This window comes from Mercenaria mercenaria, chromosome 16 (assembly GCF_021730395.1).
Source record: "Mercenaria mercenaria strain notata chromosome 16, MADL_Memer_1, whole genome shotgun sequence".
Lineage (NCBI taxonomy): Eukaryota > Metazoa > Mollusca > Bivalvia > Venerida > Veneridae > Mercenaria > Mercenaria mercenaria.
This window is the reverse complement of record NC_069376.1, coordinates 18,071,499-18,096,329: the sequence shown is the minus strand read 5'-3', so window position 1 is coordinate 18,096,329 and position 24,831 is coordinate 18,071,499. Positions and strand designations below refer to the sequence as shown.

The window sequence follows — 24,831 nt, the reverse complement described above, 5'->3', positions numbered from 1 at the left end:
CTCCTGACAAAAATCAAAGAAATCTGAGTGGACGAGCCAAAAAGCAATGAGAGGAAAGCATGCAGTATTCAATTTGAAATGATGGATGCAGTCACCAAACTAACTGGAAAAACTGCATATCAAAAATTCAAATAGGCATTATGGGGTTAAGAAACCAAACTGAAAATAGAAACATTCGTATTTCATAATAGGCAATTCTCTATACGGTAATTCTATCCATCATTTTAGGAAGGATTACTTAATTAAAAGTAGTTCGCCGGCGCATTATGTTGTGTAAATCTGCTGCATAATTCAGTGTAATGTTGTTAAAGTACAAATACAGATAACATATATACAGTAAAAGATATTTCTGTTTTGGTTAGTTATAATGAAGTTATTAGTAAAACGCAGTACATTAAATCAGAGATACAAGATATCTTCAAAAGTGAAATTTTGAAAAGCGCAGTTATGTCATTAATCGGTAATTTTTCATGATATAAATGAATCATATTGTTTGGCTTCGTAGAGATAAGACTTGCACTAAAATACACGTTTTGAAGTATATAAGGACTTTAGGGACCGCCGTTTGATGAACTTTGCCTTGTTTCATATGATTTATGTAATTTTTCCCTGATGAATGTTTGTCTCGGGTGGTTTTAGGTCAAAGGTTTATGATTCACACTGACCATGGAGCTTGTATCTGACTGTGGAAGCTACAGTAACATGAAGAAAAGAATACGAACTAGAAGCGAAGTCTGACTGGTTGAGGTTTTCCAATTCAATCTAATAGCTATGAAATTTGAAATAAAAAGGGGCTTTAGCAAAACCTTATAGTTTTTCATTACAATAAATTCAAACTACAGATGAGCCGTCTTACGTCTATTAAAGAAGTAAAGTTAACTGCCTGTTTATTATAGTGTCATTCCTACGAAAGAGCCGGCCAAGTTGGCTTATGAGACACTTACATACATTGAACACTTACCAGGCACCAGGCAGATTGGTAACCATCATTTAATTAGCTGGCGACTCACCAACCGGTCTCTCTTTAGTAACAAGTCCCGCCTCTGACAGGGCTCGAATCTTCGACCTCCCAATTGCGGGGCAGGTGCCTTATCTATTAGGCCACCGCACTATTTAGCGTGGTATTCATTTTAAAGAAAATTAATCAAAGCAAGCCAAACGTGGTTTTTACGTCAGATAGCGTGAGCTCCAGTGATTGCTGATGGTCAGAAACTGGCTCTTATATTGTTTTCTGGGGACAATGACCCGAACAAATAACCAAAGCAGTCAAAAGGGGTTGTTTTTGGTTGAAATGACCAATTGGTTAGTGATCGAACGGTCACAATGAACGAAAAGTCACAATGACCTAAAACTTTATACTGTATACTTCCGTATCATAAAATGGCTACTTTATTGGTTTTAAAAGTTGAAAGACAACAATTTTGGCATACCAGTGAATAACAACTAAGAGAGTCATATTTTGTAGGCTATGAAAAATATTCATTTGTATAGTAAAACCTTGCAAACCGACTTTACATTTGTACATTGTCGTAAATGACGCATTTATGATTAATATAGTTCAAATATTTTCGGTTTTAAATTGATAAGATAGCGTAATCAATTTAGAACGTAAATTGTTCAGTTCATTTAAGATCTTATAGCCACGTTGGAAGCCAGAAAGTGCACAATGAAACAACTAGTGTTGACTTTTGCCTTTGTTTTAACTATTTATTTCGGTAAGGACATTTTACTTTTACAATAAAGTAGTGATGAGGAGAAGTTGTCTTTTTTTTAGTCAGTAGATAGGAAACACATTATCCGTTAACGAATGGTGTTGTGCCATGTCAGTAGACATAAAAGTAATAGTTTAATAATAGCATGTTTTGCTACAAAAGCAGAAATATTCGCGAAGGTTTAATGTTCGCTTTTTTTTCGCGAGGTCAGATTAATCCTCGCGTATATATTAATTTTTTTCATTACCTCTTATGAACCGACGCCATTAAATCGAGTCTGCCTATTACATATAGTTTGTTTGGTCGCATTCTTTTCGTCTAACTGATCTGTTTTACAGATGTACTGAACTTTCACAAAACCGTTTCGCGGCCGTAAAATACTCTGACGAGAATGGAATAAAAAAAAACCCTCACCCATCAATTAAAAGATACTAGTATCGGTTTTAGGGATATTTTCATACATGTCTTTTGAAATGCTAGTATTTTACATCATAATTTGCCAGAGGTTTGGCATAGCCTTAAAGCGGATAATGTTATCCGAGAAAGACCTTTTTTTCAAAAGAGGTCTTAAGAACTCGTTAACTCCTGATTTCAGGGCGAACTGATATCAGTTGAGAACAACTTTGCTTCCTTCTGATCATGTTACTTTTGAAAATCGCTTTGAATTTATTTCTGTATAATAATGATATTTAAGAACGATATTTCTCATTCTTTTTCGTTCAGTATATCAATAAACGAGTTTGGCTATAGGCCTAATAAAAACTTACTGCATACAGTCAAACCTGTATTAAGCAGCCAGTCAAAGGAGCAACACAGTCTGACTGCTTAAGGCAGGTAGCTGCTGCTTAGACAGGTGAAAAGTAATACAAAATGTTAGTTTGGGGAGTTAGTTTTATGGCCGCTTTATACAGGTGTCCACTGTGGCAGGTTCAACTGTGTATACTTAGGAATTACAAAAGGGAAGCATAGTGATTGTTAAATGTCGTAGATCAAAATCTGGTTAAAAAGAGAAAAAGTCGCTTTTACCGTCTTCCATTTCTGATCCATGAGGAGAAGTTGACAGTTACTTGTAGAGAACGGTTTAGCACTGGTGCAGAATAGAGGAACAATGGTTAGGTTACCTTCCCACCGACACATTCGAAAACATCAACTTGTAGTAATGTATTTAGGTTGCCTTGATTCATTATATTTTATCAGAAATAACAGTAGATAAAGGAAAAAAGCCAGTTTGAGACAACATTTCAGCATTTAGTACTGATAAGAATTTGGTGTGATATGTATTGTTATTAAGGTTTTTTTTTTTCATTTGGTTGTCAAAAATTTCAGGAAAAATATGGATAGGTTTAGCTGGCCGGTCCCACATTGCATCCCCCCTCCCCACCCCCAACATTGAGATCGCTCCTACGCCAAACATACCCACCATATATTTTTGTACGGATCATGGGATAGTCGGTATTAGCGAAGCGTTAAACACTGCTCCTCGTTTAAATGGGTCAGCAGTGTTGTTGTACTTATAAAATAGACTGGCCCGGTTTATAGGTTGGTCAGGGCTACGGATATGCGATATGTATTGTATTTTGTCATTATTTTTAGCATGGACCCCCTTCAGTTTGGAACCGTCCATGATTACAAACACGTTTGTTTATTTTATGAGGAGTACTTCTACCATGACTAGCAGAAATAAACAACTGAAAAATTACTGTCAAATTACTGTTTATTTACAAGTTAGGTTATTGTTGATTTTCTCAGCTGAAGTTGTTTCGGTGCTAACTTATTTAAATAATGTGAATGTGGAATTCAGCAGTGCTGAAGTAATTTCTAAAATGAACTGGTCCATCGTTCAATTTGAGCAGTGCCACTTATTACTCAAAGGGGTGTTCACTGAAAATTTACTGACAATAGCGAACAGTGCAGACAATGATCAGCCTGCACAGACATGCAGGCTGATGACTTGCTGCCAGCAGGCTAAAGGTTAAAACCGTTTGTGTTTTTTCCAGATATGGATTGGGCCAGTATTGAGTGATTCGCGAATAGCGAAATCAGAAATACTACATTTTACGCGAGAATAAATATAATGTTTTTACCAGATTTTGGGAGTTTCCATTGTCAAGTATTTGTAATTCCGTAAATAACAAGTTCAACATCACGACACCAAAACCTATTTTTCGCCTTTTGTGTTTTTTATTCTGCAACATTGTCTTCGTTTTCAGCTTGGGTCGATCCAGTGTCGTGTGTTTCCTGTACAGTGAATGGTGAATGTAACAGTACGACAAACTGTAACGGTGATAACAGTTACCCTATCTGCCAACATCCTGATGGTGCTGAAATAGTTGCCGGCGGTGGGTTGTGCACGTGCAGTGTCAGCACACCAAGTGGATGTATGTAATTCTCTATAATTATACAATGTATCTTACTACAATAAGTCGCAAAAAACCCTTGAAAATGGTAATTAAGGTCATGATTGCTTGACCGCTTTTGGCACAGTGTGCCATATGTCACATTTATAATGGTCTCAGGTAACCGGAATATTCACGCTTTCTAACATCGACATGATATAGCAACCTCAATTTCCGGGGAGACGGTACTGGTAGATTTTTCAGAAATGGAAGGCATGAAAATGAAAAACAGCAATGATATTCAAAAGTATCAGTATGCTGAAAATACATACAAAAAATGCATATATGAACATTAATCGTAAGTATATAATAAATGGGTCAATCTAAGGCTGGATTAACTCCCGGCCGTAACTGCTCACCAGTTCCATAATGGCACTTGGGATATAGCCCTCGTGTAATTATGCTGCTAGGTGTGCTATTATGACCCAAAGATACACCGAGCCAGACCTTTAACACTTTTAATTATATCTCATTTCTAGTGCCTATGCAATCTGTAAAATATTCTATCAATAACTTTGCTACCGCAGTTCGTAGAGATTTCGTAACATTTTTTCCTGTTAATTTTATTTCATATATTTTCTCATTCAATTTAACTTTGTTTTTCTTTTGTTACAGCGTGTACTTACGCGTCGGACTGTTATGATATAGCAGGCCTGAACTGTGACAACGATACCAGACATTGCTTTGATAACAACTGCATATGTTCAAGGTTCCCTATTGGTTGATAGTTACATACAGTGTGATATGTATAAAAAGAATAAAGAACAGATGTAGAAATTTGACTCTTGATATTTTGTCTCTGTTTTGTCTTTTAAATTTTTCTGTTGCCTGATTGTGAAGATTCGGGTAACATTTCTACTTGCATTTGACTGTTGACGATTTATTGACAGAAAACATACATGTTGATTATTTCTTACTGTCGCCATACATGTAGAGCGCATATTTGCGGATCGCAGGGTTATGAATTCGATTCCCAGGCAAGGCAAATGGTCTCCGTGACGATTGATAACGGAATATTTGTCAGAAACCATTTGTCATCCACTTCTGATTCGTGTTGAGAAGTTGGCAGTTACATGCCAAGAACAGTAACACTGGCAAGGTTAACTGCCCGCCGTTATACAATTTAAAATAATTTTGAAAATACCCCTAGCCCCCACTTTCACCCCCGAAAAACCGTGGTCATATAATTTTGCTAACCTGAAATTCCCAGCGTCAAACCCCTTACCTAGTAATTGCTTTGGAATACATGTGAAAATCATAGCATAACGTTACAGTATTTTAAGCAACCTAGGCATTTTACCAGATAAAGGAAACACATATATAGCCCCATATATAGAAAATTGATGACATTTTACAAATCTTAAAAACATTTATATAGAAACATTTCCAGGGAAGGGCATTCTTCAGAGGTGTGTTATTTATTAACACGAATGTTCTAGATATTAGTTCGAAGTTTTATTCGAAATGGGGGCCTAGTAAGGAAACTATGAATACGAAATTTTAACACTCAGTATAGCACAAAAAAGAATGTTACTTCACTTAAAGAAATGCAACACAGCCTTGTAGAGTGGACTTATTACAAAGCAATTAAGAAACCATCGAGTTTGTGATTTATTTAAGTTCACTGAAGTACATGAAACACAATTTTCGTTACTCTGTAAAGCCAGTGCAATAACAATCTTTTAGAGACCTCACACTGTAGGAGTCCCCTATCTAAGAAATTCTGAAGGTGGAGACTTATTCGTACATGGTCCATTTTGACAACCATTGAAAGTGCATTCTATTTCTCTACTTAAGGTAGCTCCGAGCTGACATTTTTGATGGTTTTTTTTATCTCCTGGCCATTAGGTACTAACTCGTTGGAACGGGATAGCATTAACAGGTGGCTAAGATATAGGATATCATGGGGTGGGGATAGTATATCGTGGCTACGGGTTGAAAACGCACACTTGTCACCTCGGAGCTTTCGTTAAACCTAGACCCGTTTTCAAAGATATTTAGCATGCTTTGGACTTTACATACTTCCAGTCATACCGTATGTTGTAACTGACTACCGCCACTGTGTATGAAGTTATCTGTCCATTACCTCAGATCATCTGTGGAAATTGTCAGTTACTTGCGGGGAACAAGGTGATACATGTATGGTAAGGAATCTCAGGAATATGGCCATCGTATTTGAAATGTTCTTGTTAGCTGGTATTAGACCCTAAAAAGACCCTAAAAAGCATACAGTCACACTTTTTTATGTCCAGTTGTTAACCCTTACCCTGCTAAACTTTTCTATAATGAACTTGTCCATCTTTTAATTTGGACAGTACCATTAACTGATAAATTTAGACCTCTGTTGCCATGCCAAGTGATAAAATACTGACTAAATGGCGAACAATGTAGATCATGATCAGACTGCGCAGCTATGCAGACTGATCATGATCTACACTGGTCGCAAAGGCAGAATCAGTTGTGTTTTAGCATGATAAGGGTTAACAGTATCTACTATTTCTTTTATAAATTTGATGAATGTTATTAAAAATACGTACGAACGTGCTGGTGTATCTATCTCTTTGTCATTACAGATCTGAGCGCACGGCAAAAATACGCAAATGTTTGCATGTCTGCATGCATATAGTTTATAATATGTATAATATAGTGTCTAAAGAATAGGGTTAGGATCACTATGGTTACAAAATATATACATTTCAAATACCAGTCATTCAAATCGCTTCAACCCGGTTTATACCGGGGTTTGTAATAACTTTATCACAGGCGCACCAGATTTGTTGTTAGTCACAGTCTTTGTTATTTACTGTTAATAGAAATGTAATGCCTAAAAGTTATTCGGGCGAGGGGGGGGGGGGGGGGGGGGGGGGGGGGGGGGGGGGGGGGGGGGGGCGTCGTACGTGCGAATTCTAGGCAAGAATCATTTCATGTGTATCGGCAAAAACGACTGTGGCCTTATGGAAGTATGAATAAGGGTTTTCTATAATTTGACCTAATGGTTTTTGTCCAAACATATTTTTATCGGCACGCCGGAGTAGCAGTACATGCTTCTATGTAAATTTCATAATACTATAATAAGTATAGAGGACTGTTCTTGTTTTCATTCTAAATCGAAAGTTGCGATACCAGGCATTTTAGAATATTTTGAATCAGGTTGATGGTGAGGTTAACATGACAGGGCTGCATGTCCGGGTATTCTCTTGGATCCGAATTTATATAGTTTACCACTTTTAACTAATGTTCACTGCATATCTACTTAAGCCTTGTGGTGGTAGATCTAAATTACAATGTTTTACGTGAATAATAATAAAATATCCTCTCATTCGGGTTAAAGATTTAGTTGGTTAGCTGGCTTCCACCGCGAATACGAGGAAAAGCTGCGGTTCGTGGTGAAACGCAAAGAAAACGTCGCACTTACAGACATTCAAAATTACAATTAATCGTTTTTTGTTTGTTCTATTTTATTTCTATTTTTTGTTTAGTAAATTGTTTCAGCTTACTTCAGTTTAATTCAGAAATTAACAGAAAAAGTTCACAGTATGTACTTATCCGTCCGTGTAGCAGATCGGAACTAATTTGTTTGCATGGTATGTTCTGTATTATATCTATTACTTGTATTTATAAGTTTTTAGATAAATTTATATTTGCAGCAACTTGATAAGTTTTGTCGTATAAGAACATTGTGTCCATTATTTTTTCTAATTAAAGAAATTAACGATAATATGTAAAACGTCCTAGTTGCGGGTATACAAACTGCTTTGTTATCACCGCAGATGTGGACATTGTTTATCATTTTATGTAAAATCACAACAAAAATGACCCTATCTTCAAAGTTGTTTTAAATGGGCCTTCCGTCGAGGACAAACAATCATTGAAAAGCATACAATTTTATCTTTTCTTTTGCATATATATTTCGCTCAAATTAACATTTTGTAAATGTAAACTTCATCTTAAGAAAGCAAAGCCGAATATAAATATAAAATGGAACATAAAATAATATAATAGCTCATGGATACACAAATATATATCCTTAACAACATCTCTAACCACACACTGGATTTTTGTTATTATCTTTTTCAAATACTAATATATTTATTTTAGTGAAAATTGATCAAAACGTGCACTGACCATTTGTTGTCAAATTACAGTAAAGCTATAACTAATATTTACACTTAACCCTAAAATATCAGTGTGTACTGCCCTATGGATAGATGGCCCAAATAACCATAAAACACGTTCAACGCGTGGACAGGTAGTAGACCCGTTATGACAATCGACAATGTCCATGCTATTACGTATCTTCCATATATATCATTTCGGAACCCTTCGGCCAAAAAGGAAATTATTTTCCATAACAACCGGAGAATGCCGTAATCGCATATTAGCCTACCTAATATAAAGGAACCAGAGGGAACCATCAGGTCTATTCGCGTAATGGCTGCCAGGCTTTTGAACACTATTTTTTTCACTTGGCATGGCAACAGATGTCTAAATTTAACCTAGTTTCTGTTTAAATGTCATTGTGGATGTATTTTTGAGATTTTGGTAGGGAAAATGGGAGAGGAGGATGTATTTGGTGAAGTGAAACTCAATTTTAGTATGATTAGTACTTCCAGGCCACAGCAATGTGCTTTTGGTGTGATTTTACAGTAAGTAAATGAGACCAGAGAAATCTCTCTTAGAAGATACATGACCCCTACTTTTCTCTTCATTTTATATTAGTTTTATCATAACTCTTTAAAATGAGGTAAGGATTTGTTCTCTGAAATGGGTCTAGCTATGTTTGGTAACTTTTTAAAAATTGTCAGTTTTATATAGAATATATAGGGAAAACTATTTATAGTATTGTGACCTACTGAGAATACGTGAAAGAACGGAAATGCCGAATATCATGACGGGTCCAGTGCCTGAATTCGAAAAGTAGATTGTATCCCATGTTTTGATAAAGGCCTCTTCTAGCGTTTGGTTGGTGTGAGGTTTGCCTCCAAATTGTTTCATGCATTGGATAACACTGCCACATGGGTGCCAGCAACATGAAATTGTCATGAAAATTTTTCGACGAAATGTATCAATATTTTACAGGGACAATAACAAAATACAGAATGCAAAGTAGGAGAAGTTGTTAAGTATACATGTAACATATGGACACAAAGTCATATAAACATTTTGGGTGCAGAATTATGTAAAATATTTGTGGTGGGGGTGGGGGGGGGGGGGAGAATCATGTAAACACTTGCTATGTACAGTATTTCTGTCCATCGACAATCAAATGTGACGGTGTCGCCTGTAATCTGGAGATTCATTCAAAAGAATTCACAAACTGTGATATCATTTTTAAGAAAATGTCTATTTATAGTTGTGCTATTCTCACGGCGTGCATCTTGCACAGAATTTTCTACAGTTCATCTCGACCCAGTTGTAATACGACAGGTCCGTGCAAATAGAGGTTCCGTAATCCGCGCAGTTTGGAAGTTTATCTTTACATTCTACACCTAAAAATATAAATTTCTATTTTATTAGGATTTGCATTTTTGATATAATATAAATGTTATAAGACCTGTTCAACAAGCACATAAATTGTAACAATTAGGTGTATCTGCTTATTGATGAATATAACGTTTGATGCTAGGCGACATGGCTTGCCATTTTTAGATAATTCTTTTAATTATTTGCCAGTCAGCCAACAGTTTGGTTTGTATCCCTTTGAATATGCAGTTCGTTTACTGTTTCTAACATCTCTTTACACTGATATATTTTAGCGATGTATTCCTTTTAACAGCTATAATTACGTGTGCCTTACACTTTATGGATTTTCAGGAAAAATGGAATGCTGTTACACGGCAGCTAATGAATGTTACACTTTTGCGAACGGCATCAGTGACATGCGTTCCGCACATGTTACAATCAATGGCACGGATACGCAGGTTCAGTTCCATTGCCATACTGTTACAAGATCAATGTTTAAAGTATTCAAATAAATGTTACTGGCACTTTCTGTGATTGTTGTTCCATTAGATGCGTCCCGTGTATGCTACAATCAATGTCAATGTAAAACGAAATGAAACATATGAGCCGTGCCATGATAAAATCAACATAGTGGGTTTGCGACCAGAATGGATCCAGACCATGCTGTTCGCTTTCAAAGCCTATTGCAATTAGAGAACCTGTTAGCGAACAACATGGATCCTGACCAGACTGCGCGGATGCGCAGGCTGGTCTGGATCCATGCTGGTCGCAAACCCCCTTTTTTGATTTTCTCATGGCACGGCTCAATTATGTTACACTATTTGATACATTCGCCTGTAGCAAAACTGGTACCGTTTTCATAATTGAATACATAAAACATTTCTTTCCTGGTAAGACTGTAAAAGTTTCATTTCGCTGGCCAAAAGACGAAAAAAGTGTAACATTTATTTAGAGCTAATATAGATATAAGAGGCGTAACAGAGAACTTTAATTTTGTTACACATGAGCTAGTAAAGGGAGAAAAAATAATATTTATCCTTACTGCATCTGTTGCAATGTTTACGACAGTTCTCATTTGCCCAGTTGTAAAACTTCACATCGTCACAAAGCACTGTCCCATACTCGGCGCAGTTTGATATAGCATCCTTGCAGGTTGCTGCAATCAGGGAAAATTGATTGTCATGTTTGTTATTTACTTTTAAAGGAGATTTGAAAAAAAGACATAAACAAATTGGTTAGTGTGTAATTGTTTTTTGAACTGCATCAACGACGTCAAATTTTCATTCGTATAAACATTTGAATTAACTTAAACAGAATTTATGCCGGAATTATATCAGAAGTTTATTCACTGCAACAGAGACATAATGATGTTTGCCGAAACTATGTCATAAAGCCTTCATTGCAGCATAAACCTAATATTGTCTGCCGAAAATTATGTCAGAAATGTCTTCATTGCAACATGAACATAATAGTATCCGCTTAAATTACGTCTGAAGTGTATTATTGCGACATTAACCTAATTATTTTTGCCGAAATTATGTCTGACATGCCTTAGTTGGAACATAGATCTAGAGATATCGGCCGAAATTATGTCAGACATGCCTTTGTTGGAACACAGATCCAGTAATATCGGCCGAAATTATGGCCGAAATTATGTCTGACATGCCTTTGTTGGAACATAGATCTAGTAATGTCGGCCGAAATTATGTCAGGAGCCTTCATTGCAACACTAACCTAATATTATCTGCCGAAATTATGTCTGACATGCCTTTGTTGGAACATAGATGTAGTAATATCGGCCGAAATTATGTCTGACATGCCTTTGTTGCACCATAGATCTAGTAATACCGGCCGAAATTATGTCTGACATGCCTTTGTTGGAACATAGATGTAGTAATATCGGCCGAAATTATGTCTGACATGCCTTTGTTGGAACATAGATGTAGTAATATCTGCCGAAATTATGTCTGACATGCCTTTGTTGGAACATAGATCTAGTAATATCGGCCGAAATTATGTCAGGAGCCTTCATTGCAACACTTACCTAATATTATCTGCCCAAATTATGCCTGATTTGCCTTCATTGCAGCATGAACTTATTTTTTTTAATGTCCTTTATTGCAAATATTGTTACAATTTTACTTACGGTCACCGCCATCTGAATCCATAAGTTTTCCAAAACCAACATGTGACCCTGTAATGAATATTCAAGAAAGAAATTAAACTGAAGTGTGTTTTAATTAATTCGAATACGATGAAGAGGTTTGTAAAATGATTTATGCGGGAATAGCCAGAGTGAATTACAAGTACACATTGATGTCGTCACCGTATGCCTGTATTCTTGCATCCTCATTTTTATAATTCCTCTATGATACAATGCAATCTCAAACGCCAATATTTTCTTCACATTGCCGTGTAAACTTCATATCGGGTGTGTTACGTCATCTATGGCGTCATTTTCATATGTGCCGTCGCGTTATAAAGTCCATTTAGAAAGAATATTTCATTCCGATTAAAGTGCAGACCAAACACATCATTTGTACAGTAAACTTAAGTGTATATGCCTATGTAATAAAAAAATATAAGCTTCATTCTTTCGCGGAATAATTTTGCACTCCTTAAGTCGCACAACGTTTCCGCTACAAAAATAGCATAGCTACCATTTTTCGAAAATAAAAATGATTCATTTTAATAAGAATTTATCATATGTTTATTCAATCATTAAACTATTTAATTTTAATGTTCTATCTATTTCTCCAAACTGTTCCAATTGTAAATAATGATCAAAAGCCAAACGATAAACCAAATCGCAAAATTAGATATGGTAATCGTATAATTCAGTTGCGTTTGTAAAACTCTTTAGTAAAGAGAAAATTTACCTTGTGTTGGTTGTGAGCATATTCCGCAGTAGGCGGGGCAATTTTCATGTGTCCAGGCAAAATATTGAGAATCTGAACAAATTTCAGGGGAATATCTGTCACAAGCGACATTATCCTGACAGCTCCCTGTAAATATAATATGAGAACCTTTCTGGAAAATATTTTCAACAAACGATATTATCCCGGCATTTACCTGTAAATACAATAGGAATAATTTCCGGAGAATATCTTTTACAAGGACTTTATCCCGACAGATACCTGTAAATACAATAAGAATAATTTCCGGAGAATATCTTTCATAAGTGACACTTTCCTGGAAGCATCCTGTGAATGCATGTCTGGAGAATATCTATCACAAACGATGTTATCTCGGCAGTTTCCTGTAAATACAATATGAACAAATCTGGTGAATATCTTTTACAAGGACAACCTGTAAATATAACATGAAACAAGTTCAGGAGAATATATTTTTTTCAAGCGACATTTACTTGTTAAATGAATAATTTCCGGAGAATATCATTAACAAGGACATTTTCCCGGCAGCTTCCTGTAAATATACTATAAACTAATTTCCGGAGAATCAATTTCACATGCGACATCATCCTGGCAACAACCTGTAAATAGTAAATACAATACGAAAATGAAAAAGCATTCTGGAGAATATCTGCTACACTCGATATTATCCGGGCCGGCATCTAACTGTACATTTATTATTAACAAATTTCTTCGGCATACCTGTCACAGACTGGTAGCTACCTGTAAATGCACACAGTCTGGTAGCTACCTGTAAATGCACACAGTCTGGTAGCTACCTGTAAATACACACAGTCTGGTAGCTACCTGTAAATCCAATGCAATACGTACATGTTTCTTTTTTTGACCCGCCGTATTCAACCGGGTTGAAAACAGCACAGTTTCTTTTTTCACATTAAAATTTATAAATATGAAATATCTATATACTGCATCACTCGTTCAAGTTAACTTTATGATGAGGCATTTCGAACGCCAAGCTTTAAATTTTATGACGGCAATGATTTTTTTATTAAACTTTTAATACTTGATTTAAAAATAATATTTTGCAGAACACATCGAAACAAAACAATGAGTTTATACGCATGCAGAATAATTAAACGCGGCGTATAACCAGCGGAGTATAACCAGTTAGATCTACATGCTTTGAAAAAAATGTTGTAAAACTGCATTTGAAAGCAAATTGATTGTCTTATAACTATAAATGTTGAATGGTTAATTGTTATCATGCATTATTATTAACATGCTTGTTGAGGCAAAATGATTTTCATACAGATCAGCTCACGCGGAAAACCTACTTTCCGTTAAGTCTTGCATAGTGAGGAATTCCTCCGAGTACTGCCTTATTCTGACTCGGAGTACCGATTGTTATAGTTTTATTACTTTAGCGGAATTTCGTCGTGTCACTCCGAGAAATTACTTGACGGAATTCCGAGTCGAAATTATACAGGTAACACTCTAATGATTTCCGTTATTTTATGGCCACACCGCGCGACTCCCGAGTCTGTAATAAACAGCTAGTGACGCGAGATGATTCCACGAAACTCCAAGGCAGTATTCCCTTACCTTGATGGATTTTTTTATATAATTAGCTTGTTCTTTTAACTGTTTAAAAGTTGTGAATTTTGATATTGAAATAGATTCTAACCATACGAATTCGATTAAACAGCATACTAATGTAAAATGGATTAAATTATTAATCATATTAATTAAATAACTTTTCAAATTACCGCCGTTAAACGGTTAAAGAAAAATGATTTGTTAAATTTTGATACTGAAATAATTTCTGACTTTGTGAACTAAATTTAGAAATAAAGGTATGCAAAATGCACTAAATTAAGCATAATTTGTAACTAGATAAACTTTAAAATAACACCGGCTGAAAGTTAATTGTTAAGTATGATATTGAAACACTCTCTGACTATGCTATTTAGATAAGAAATAAATTATGTAAAATGGACTAAATTTAAGAATTATATAAAACTAAACAAACTTTCAAATAACTGGCATTAAAGAATAGTGATTTGTTAAATATCACATTGAAATAGTTTCTGACAGTGCAAATCAAATTCAGAAACATATTTATGTCAATTGAACTAAATTAAGAACTACATAAAACTAGAAAAACTTAAAGGCCGTGAAAGAATAGTGATACTTTATTGAAAATTATAGGAGAAATGATTAATTTTCATTATGAAAAATGGCCATCCATTTACTCATTTGAAAGGATATATAAAAAGGGAAAATAATTGCTGCCGTATCCACTTAAAAAGTCATAAAATGTTTCAAGTAAACAGAACAATCTGGTTTATTTTAATGTAAAATAGAAAGATATTATTATAATTATTCATAAATTACATTGTTTTTTCGCCTATCAGTACGTAAAATATACTTTTCTTGCTCCATGTAATCTGAAATCTGTCCTCTAAGGTACTCGAAGACCCAATTAAATTTGTATAGGTAATTATTTATTCGTCTCCGAGTCACTCGAAGGAACTCCGTCAAGTGACTTGTGAACAAAAGAAACCAATACAGGTGTGTATTCCGCTAATTGGATTTCATTTTGAGTCACTCCGAGGATTCCCTTCGAGTGACTTCGCATAAATCTTCGGAGTCAGACAGCGACATTCCTTGACAGAAACTGGCTGACACGAAGAAACCTCGAGTCGGAGCCTCTGTACTCGTTTTGGCCATCCTCCGAGGATCGAGTAGAATGTTATTTTTTCGCGTGAGCTGATCTGTATGAAACGTATGATATATATAGAAGATATTTGTTTGTTTTGAGTGAATATGGAATATATTTCACTGAGAAGTGGGAAAATTTCAAATATTTTCACGAGCGCGTAGCGCGAGTGAAAATGTGAACATTTTCTCACTTCGAGGTGATATATATTCCATATTCACGAAAAACAAACAAATTTTCTTTTTATTTTATGCTTAATTACGTTGAGATGTCGTTTTGCAACAAACTTTAATCTCAGCGCCGGAAACAGATGCGCGTGAACAGACATGACGTCAGACGTGTTGTGACGTTTGAAAGACGCACACAACATAAAGTTCCATTTTATTTTATTTTTTGCTGCATAACGTTATGAAATTCTCATTAAGTAAAATAATTTGAATCGAGAAATATACTATAATGAACAAAGTGCGTCTACAATTTTCATCTTGTTTTAAGCAAATACTTTAAAATTCATACACAATGTACAAGTATGATCTCTATGTACGAGTTATATCTCTCACAGTGTGAAAATATAGATTTCATATTTTCACAGTGTGAGTGATGAGATATAAAAATATTTAACTGATAGAATACAGTATTTCATTAGTTAGCATAAAATAAATTTTCTTACTGTCCTTGTTTATCAGAGAAAACAAATATATTAAGACATACTTTCGTATCCGCAAATTAATGACTTGTAAATGTAATCGTATTTTGATTATTTTTTTTTTTTTTAAATTGTTTTATATCATTCTGTACGGTATTACTTGATGATATTTTTCTTATCACTCAAAATATGATGTACTTTAATCCTAAAACGTTTTAAAGTGATACAAGTTAAAATGCATGTATAATTACCTCCTGGCACTGAAATACCCTCAGCTAATGCACATGTGCAGACAACAGCGATTGCAGCCAACATTGTCCTCATCGTTGTTCGTTGTGTTTACTAAAGTCCGAATGGAAATAAAACCGCAGCAGTTCTTCCTCAGAAAAACACGCAAAGTACTTCCGTGCGAAAGTTTAACTCTGAATGTGATAAACGGGTATCAGTTGAATTTATATACTATTTGCTTGGATGAACTTTGTCCCTAATTTGTTAACACTGTATTTACGTTCACTGTCGCTTAATGCCGTTGAAGACGGTGTTTACTAACCCGGCGCGGAATAATTCGAATTCCTTGGTAGGCGGGAATGCGGTCGTCTGCTGGAATTTAATGGTTGATAGCTACTGCGGTCAAGTTTAGCTATCATTTGATGTGTCAAAGATAAGTATACGTGCAATTTTGTGGTTTCTCGAGGGGCACTTGGTGTGGGTGTATCCTTTATTGAGTAACAGGGGATCTAGTTTTAATACAGGCTCGGTTTATACCGGATTTATTCGAACAAATTAATATATTTATTAAGAAGAGGAAGTGAAAAAAACAAAACAAAAAAATCTGAAGACGCGATAAAGCGGTTAATGCTGTTCTGCACGTTTGAAACAAATATTTTCTACAATATAATTTCATTAAAATCATATTTTTCCAAAGATATTTATAATCAGCAAAAAAAAAAAAAAAAAAAAAAAAAACCGCCGGTCAATTATTCTATGGGAATAACGCAGTTTTGATGACAATTTCGCGTAATACTATACAATATGTTCCACAAAGTAGAATTTAATGTGAATTTTTCATAGTTAGAGATTAACATATTTTCAATCATATGACCAAATAAAATGTCCATGTGCATAATGTTTCAAACTTCGCCAAATATCAATTGGAGTCCTTCGATTACGGTTTATTTTATGTTATCATTTTGAATTATTTTACATCATTATGTAAAGCGCCTTTGAACGTGTTGATCATGAAAAAGGCGCTATAAAAATCTGGTATTATATAATGTACATTAAAACCTATCTATTGCCAAAGTTAACATTAAGAAAGATAGTAGCTTTGCCTGTTTAACACTTTTGAAATGCACAGGATATTATAGATTCCTGGCAAAGTTTGTGCTACCCCTATAACGGCTACATTACGCTTGCTCTTCCGGTTAATCAAACTTGCAGAACTACAAATTCTATTTCATACTTGCAGACTTGACCCGTTTCCGTCCCGTACTCAATTTATTGATAGCTTGCAGCAGTGTAATAATACCATACCGATAGCATGCTGCAATGTATTAATACCATACCGTACTCAATTTGTTGATAGTTTGCAGCAGTGTAATAATACCATACCGATAGCATGCTGCAATGTATTAACACCATACCGTACTCAATGTATTGATAGCATGCAACAGTGTAATAATACCATATCGTACTCAAGTTTTTGATATTGACTGACTAATTATACCATACTTCTCCTCAGAAACAGTTAAAGAAAAATGACCGGACTCTTATTCATTAACAATAAATGTCTGACAATCACATTTAATTATCGAAATTCTTAATAATTTAGTGGATGTAGTTTCTTTTAAATCCTGATTATATAAATAAACACCATGCAAAATTTCGTGAAAAATCAAATCAAATGATAATAATAGTAGTAGTAGTAATAATAATAATAATAATAATAATGATTCAAATATAGAAAAAATATATATTCTATATACTAAAACTGTAACTATAGCTTGGTGATTAAAGATTGCACATGAATGACAGTAATGTTATATGAATCAAATCCAAGATAAAATTATCGTAAATTTATTGTGTATTTCTTTCTCAATTGACAGTTATGTGGTTCATAGGGATTAAAGTCTTCGAGCCACTATTGATGTATGAGTCAAACGGTTGAAGCAGGAGATTATCATTGTTGAAAATGTGCGGGTCGCATAAATTCTGTTAATAACTAAGTTAAAAATGGTATCATTACAGCTTCAGTATTATATTGAAAAAACAAACATACGATGGTGATATGAAAATGAAAAACACGAAAAGGAGAAATATTATAACATGAACAAAAAGAAAAGAAAAGAAGTTGTGATCAAAGGGGCGAACTCGTCGCAAGTGACCTAGGACTGTGCGCTGCATGTCTAATTAAGTATTAGAAAAAGTTCGTAAACACTTCATGTGTACTTTTTATAATATAATTTGTACATTCAAAACAATACAGAAAAAAGATATCTGATTCGAACAAAATTTTAAACAAAAATCATGAACACGTGATTTAAATCAGTAATTCTTATTATTCCCTCTATACAGTGGAATTTGTTTGTTTATTTTGGGTTTAACAGAATTTCAGTTATCTAACGGCGGGCAGTTAACGTAATCAGTGTTCCTGGATTCTCTACCAGTATAAAGTAACTGCCAACTTCCCCACATGAATCAGAGGTTTCAGGCATAATTCTTTCACCGAATCGTCACGAAGAACAAACACATTGTGGAATGTAGCATACACACTTTAAATTTTACAATTTATTCTAGCATTTGACCGACTATTTAGATCTTTTTCATTAACTATGCAAAAACGTTTTGTTAAGATCTCAATTTCTCGCAGTTGAAAGAAAGTTTACCGATTTTATGAACAATTACACCCTTTATGACTTGAAAAAAACAAGGAATGTTTCACAGAAACCAATAGCAATTCTGTTGTTTAATAGTAAAGTTACATATTTAATACAGAAATTTAGATATAAAACGCACCGGATTTTGTTTGATAACCACCGTTTGCTTTTGAGGAAAAGTCATAACGGAACTGTTGCATGCAATTCGGATAGAATAACTGAACTGTTGCATGTAAGTCGGATAGAATAACGGAACTGTTGCATGTAATTCAGATAGAATTAAAGCAACTCGATGACAAATATGTTAGATGAACACTTAATTTCTCTCTCTCAAAAATCCATTACATTTGAGTACTGTGTAAATGACCATTTGAACACACTTAATGACATTATACTTTGGCAAGGCATCCTAATAAAAAACACACAAAATATTGTGCCGAGTGAGTAAACCATTGCAACGCTTTTGAAATAACTTCTTTTCAGAGTTTTTACCAATATTTAACGGTCATCATCACTCACTTCATCATTTTCAGTTGTACATGTACAGCCAGAATTGATGAAAATGAACATGCTGAAAACTTTCGATCCAACTGTAGGCGAGAAGCTTTAAAGAGCATAAATCAAGAATATGTACTAACTATGTACCATGTTTAAATAAAACCATGTTTCGGCAAAATGAATGTCTATTTTAGTAAAAACAGTTTTGAATACTCCATGTATTACACTAGTATATTCTATCTAAAGTATAGAAAAGGCAATGATTCTATAATGCTTTAATATCTGTTGTTGGCTGAGCAGCAATAATCCCTTGAGATTCAAGCATTAAACATGGTTGTGTGAAACAATGATACCTAAAAATACATAATAAATATTAAAATGATCAGACTATGTTCTTTTGAAAAGAAATGTATAGAAAATATCCAATACAGCATTATGAATATTCTTAAAGACAAAATCATGATTAGCAAAAAACTGACAAAAATTTGCGTTGGAGGACATACAATGATTGATACACTCTTATGGTCAACCTATATGTTAGTTTAGGACTTAAGATAGCAATCAACCCTGCTGTATAAAATAGTTCACCGACATATTTAGATAGCGAAAACACGAGGCTTTCAAACATCACGAGTGTCTTAAACGTATTAACTAAAATTGGTACAACTCCCATAGTACAGAATGTTAACTTTTACAATGTTTTATACCGTTTTCTTCTGTCAATAGCATGTGTTTGAGATGAGAGGATTCAAACTTTATTGAGTAACATGTGCCTTAGAAATGACTATTTGTACTACTTTGTTCATTATGAAAGCTACATCTCTTTGTTGGTAAACATAGTGTTTACGTCAGCATAATCATACATTATATGAGCCGTGCCATGAGAAAATCAACATAGTGGCTTTGCGACCAGCAAGGATCCAGACCAGCCTGCGCATCCGCGCAGTTCGATGGATCCATGCTGTTCGCTACCAGTTTCTCTAATTGCAATAGACTTTGAAAGCGAACAGCATGGATCCTGACCAGACTGCGCGGATGCGCAGGCTGGTCTGGATCCATGCTGGTCGCAAACCCACTATGTTGGTTTTGTCATGGCGCGGCTCATATGCTAAAATGCTTCTATTGACATCGTTCCAGTTTTAGTCAAATGATACGAAATATGACTTGCTTTCCTTATCATGAAAGGAATAAACGCCAAAGTCGAAATCCAATCTTTGTTTTAGGTTTAAACAACATTTATTCACTTTTTTTTTGCATTTCTTAACGTATAATAATCCAAGTAACAGCATTTGGAGTAGGAAAATTTAAGCTTATTTCAAATCTCAACGCCCTGCCCCTATACATTTTTGTGCTCCCAAATATTTTCGGTGGGGGGGGGGGGGGGGGGGGGGGGGGGGGGGGCACTTAGGATTGCCATTGTCCGTCTGCCCGCCCGTCTGAATTTGTGTCGTTCGTATGTCAAAAAGCATTTGACCCAGAGTCATCGAACCTTACATGTTTGTTATTTAGCATGTGGAGGTTCGCGCCTGGTGTTTAATTGGGATCTCACACAGCCAAGCCAGAGCAGCGTTATGGCCCTTGACTTAGTCAAAATATGCATAAAGGGAGCCTAAAATTTGAGTCGCATGCATCTCAAAAGTATTTGACCTAGGATTATGAAACATTACCGGAATGCTATTTAACATGTAAAGTTGTGCACCTGGGCCTTTGTTTGCGATTTTGTTTAGCCAGACCAAAGCTATGACCCTTGACTCAGTCAAAAATATGCATAAAAGGACCTAAAATTTGTGTCGCAAATTATTTACAACGTTTTTGATCTGGGGTCATTAAACATAACAGGAATATTATTCAGCATGTGAAGCAGTGTGCCTGGTGTTCTGTTTGGGGTTTCTGTCTGTCAGACCAGAGTTATGGCCTTTGGTTAAATAAAAAATGTGCGCAACTTACGTACAAGTTTATGTCGCAAATGACGTAGAACCATATAGAACATTTGAGAAGTTAGTTAGATTAGTGAAAAATACGGTACACATAAAATGCATAAAAGTGTGTGCTGTTGCATTTATCTGAAAAATATTTCACCTAGTCATGAAACCATACAGGAATATTATCAAGCATGTGACTTTGTGCCCCTGAGATTTTGTTTTATTTCACTCTGTAAGACAAGAGTTCTTGCCCTTGACTAAGTCAAAAATGCATGAGTGAATAAAGTTTGTTTTCCATGTACATGTATTTCAAAATGTACTGACCTAGAGTCATAAAGCATAAGAGAATTGTTGTATAGCATGCGAAGATGACCACAAGGTGTTCTTTGAGATTTCATTCCGCTAGACCAGAGTTATGGTCGTTGACTTAGCGAAAAATACACAAGTGCGTGAATGTTTGTGTTGAATATATCTTAGAAAATGTTTCACCTAAATTCACCAAACCATGCACAGAGACAGGAAGTAGGGGAACCTGTGTCCTTCGGACATACATCTAAATATTTATTACATACACAATACTTGCACAACGGTATTAAGTCTGTATTTCAGTAGAATAACAATAACAACATAACATGTTCTTTTTTTTATATTGTTTCTTTAGTTTACTTGGGGTTAACGTTACTTTTCAAAATTACGTAAGGGCCTCCGTGGCCGAGTGATTAAGGTCGCTGACTTCGAATCACTTGCCCCTCGCAGCTGTGAGTTCGAAACCTAGCTTCTTTCATGTGAGGAAATCATCCAACTGGGTTACGGAAGGTTGGCGGCTATACCCAGGTGCCTGACCGTGATGAAATAATGTACGGACGGGCAGCGGGGGTCTTCCTCCACCATCAAAAGTTTGAAAGTCGCCATAAGACATAAAATAGTGTTTGTGTCGATATGGCGCTAACCACCCCCTATACAATAAACATATACTTAGGTTACGGTAGCCTATAAAATTCAGCAGTTTTCCTGGATTCTATAAGTAACTTGATACAATAACATTCATAACTGTCAGCTGAAATAGATGAATAACCGGCAGTTCATTGACCATGCTATGTATGTATCAGATAGGTTTTTGAAGACATACAATAATAAAACCTATGGGATCTAACATTTGGTGTCATTGCTCTAAAAGAACAATGCCCAGACAAATCAGTATTCTCATTTTATCTTATCAGGTCATTTAGCGACATTGTATACTACAAAATGGAAGTTATGATTAGACGACTTTGAGACACACCGCGTGTTTAGTATCCAGTCCTTTGTTTGTAGTTGGACATGAGCTTTTCTGTCTGATGGGACATGTCAAAGGCGTAAACAATTTTTTTTTCTCAAAACGAAAGTGAAACAGGCCGGTTGTCAAATATAAAAGCAGTTCAGAACTTGCGAGCTTCAAAAAGTTTATGTTCGAGTATTGTGTGTACATTTAAAACTGTAATGTAACATTTTTATTGTGGCCGGAACTAAGACAGAGGAATTGTGCACAATTAACCGGTTTGAAGTCCCGGTTGTGTCTTTGTTATTAAGAATTCCAGTGCGGTACCCTTTTACGTTTTTTTTTTGTATTGTCTTCTTTAGCCTTTGTCCATGTACATATAACGCAATACTTAGGTATTTACCAATATCTTTAACATTAGCTAAAGAACGTTTATCAAATTTGCCAAACGTTTAGGTTAGTTTATCATACATTCTCAGAAATTTCAGTAATATTAATTTTAGCAATCTTATGATTTTATACATTTTACGACCGCATCCCATTAAAAAAAACCAGCACATTAAGTCATAGATTTTTTGAATAATTAAATTTCATTTCAATACAAAGTCAAAAATGTTAATTTGATAATATGAGCCGTGCCATGAGAAAACCAACATAGTGGGTTTGCGACCAGCATGGATCCAGACCAGCCTGCGCATCCGCGCAGTCTGGTCAGGATCCATGCTGTTCGCTAACAGTTTCTCCAATTCCAATAGGATTTAAAAGCGAACAGCATGGATCCTGACCAGATTGCGCGGATGCGCAGGCTGGTCTGGATCCATGCTGGTCGCAAACCCACTATGTTGGTTTTCTCATGGCACGGCTCATATATACTTTCAAAAGTGTCTTAGGTTGAGGTACCCTCATTCGAAATATTTTCACCTTAAGGAAATCAGAATTCAGAAGCTCCTGTCGGGACAATTGTCTCGCATGTCACTTTTAAAAAATACAGTTTACAACTACATTGTATAAGTTTAACTCCAATTTACCATCAGCATTAGAATGTTCTTTGCTTATTTTACGAAGACAATATTGTTTTAATATTAAAGTACATTTTCCCATTTATTAACACATATGTAATAAAGTATTTTTTTTGAATTTATCAACATACATGTATATGTAAAATAAAGTACTTTTTGTTTATTTATTAGCATATAAGTAATGAAATTTGCTCTCTCATTTATTAGCATGTATACAATAACGTACGCTCTCCCATTTATAAACATATATATGAAGTAAGTTTAAATTTAGACATGTTTTAAGTGTTTACCTCCAGCATATTTAGGGAGAGCAGCCTAGGAAATTTTGGTACAAAAGTAATGGTTTTGATCCTTAAAAGTTGCCTATATTTTATGTATAATTAAGGTTAGATTTTCATGTTTAAACGAAACAATTTTCGCGACGAACATAGTGATGTGTTGCACATGGCAGTAGATGCACTTGTTTAAACTTCAAGGGTACTAGATTAAAGAGGGAAGTGTTATGTTTTGTACCTAAACAAAAATGTTTCTTTTTTATGCCCAGTATTCCGACTAACCATGTTTAATGCGATGTTCTGAATAAAAACAATTAAAACAATATTTATCATTTATTTAAATGTTAAGTTAAATTTATTAGTATTTAATTATTTACATAAATAATCAACATTTTGACTTATTGTCTTTTAATTTTCTTATTCGCTCTTTAAAAGATTGCAACTTTTCTTTAACAAACAATATCCTTGTTCGTTTTCCTGGTTAAATTATAATAAAGTACCCCCTTAATATCAGTTTTAAACAGTTTCATAAAAATTTTGTTGACGGGAACCATGATTATTCTCAACTTTATAAAATCTTCAGAGACTTCTGTTAAATAATGTTTGAAAATGTCCTAATTTATAATACGTTTATCAGTCTAGGTTATACAAGGTCAAATTTTCTGACTGCGATTATAAAACTAATAATGGTAATTAGCTGTTTACAAAGGAGCTATCTTTTGACCTACTGCGACGTTTCAAAAAGAGAGTTAAAAATGTAGGCTCTAAGACCAGTTCAAGATTGTTTATTAAGGAGGAAAAAGTATCTTGTTTCTAAAATTAACCAAGAATATCTTAATTTAGATTTTTATTATAAAATAACTACAAAAAAATGTGAAAAGGGTAACACAGTGCACAAAAAATATTTTGCGACGATAAATATAAATACGCAACTAATTTTATACAAATGTACTCTTGTTACGTAGTCCGAAAATCACCCCTCAATACAGAGGCAAGTTTCTGAAATGTGAACTGGCGTTAATTAAAATCAACGGAATGTGTGTGCTTTATTGTTTTGTTTGTTTGTTTTGGGTTTAACGCCATTTTCAACAGTATTTCAGTTATGTAACGGCGGGCAGTTAACCTAACCAGTGTTCCTGGATTCTGTACCAGTACAAACCTGTTCTCCGCAAGT

General features: G+C 34.9%; 2 protein-coding genes across 2 annotated transcripts; one reads left to right on the top strand and one right to left on the bottom strand.

Annotated features, from left to right (window-relative positions):
* The first annotated feature begins 1,563 nt into the window (after window positions 1-1,563).
* LOC128549506 (uncharacterized) lies at window positions 1,564-4,890 on the top strand. Its single transcript, XM_053526240.1, has 3 exons — window positions 1,564-1,715; window positions 3,923-4,090; window positions 4,724-4,890. The coding sequence occupies exons 1-3, from the start codon at window positions 1,667-1,669 to the stop codon at window positions 4,831-4,833; spliced, it is 327 nt and encodes a 108-aa protein (XP_053382215.1). The 5' UTR covers window positions 1,564-1,666; the 3' UTR covers window positions 4,834-4,890.
* A 3,086-nt stretch (window positions 4,891-7,976) lies between these two features.
* On the bottom strand, window positions 7,977-16,325 carry LOC128549505 (uncharacterized protein ZK673.1-like). The gene is made up of 5 exons (XM_053526238.1): window positions 16,061-16,325; window positions 12,451-12,576; window positions 11,718-11,765; window positions 10,614-10,727; window positions 7,977-9,597 (listed from the first exon to the last, which is right to left on the bottom strand). The coding sequence occupies exons 1-5, from the start codon at window positions 16,131-16,133 to the stop codon at window positions 9,473-9,475; spliced, it is 486 nt and encodes a 161-aa protein (XP_053382213.1). The 5' UTR covers window positions 16,134-16,325; the 3' UTR covers window positions 7,977-9,472.
* Window positions 16,326-24,831: the final 8,506 nt, after the last annotated feature.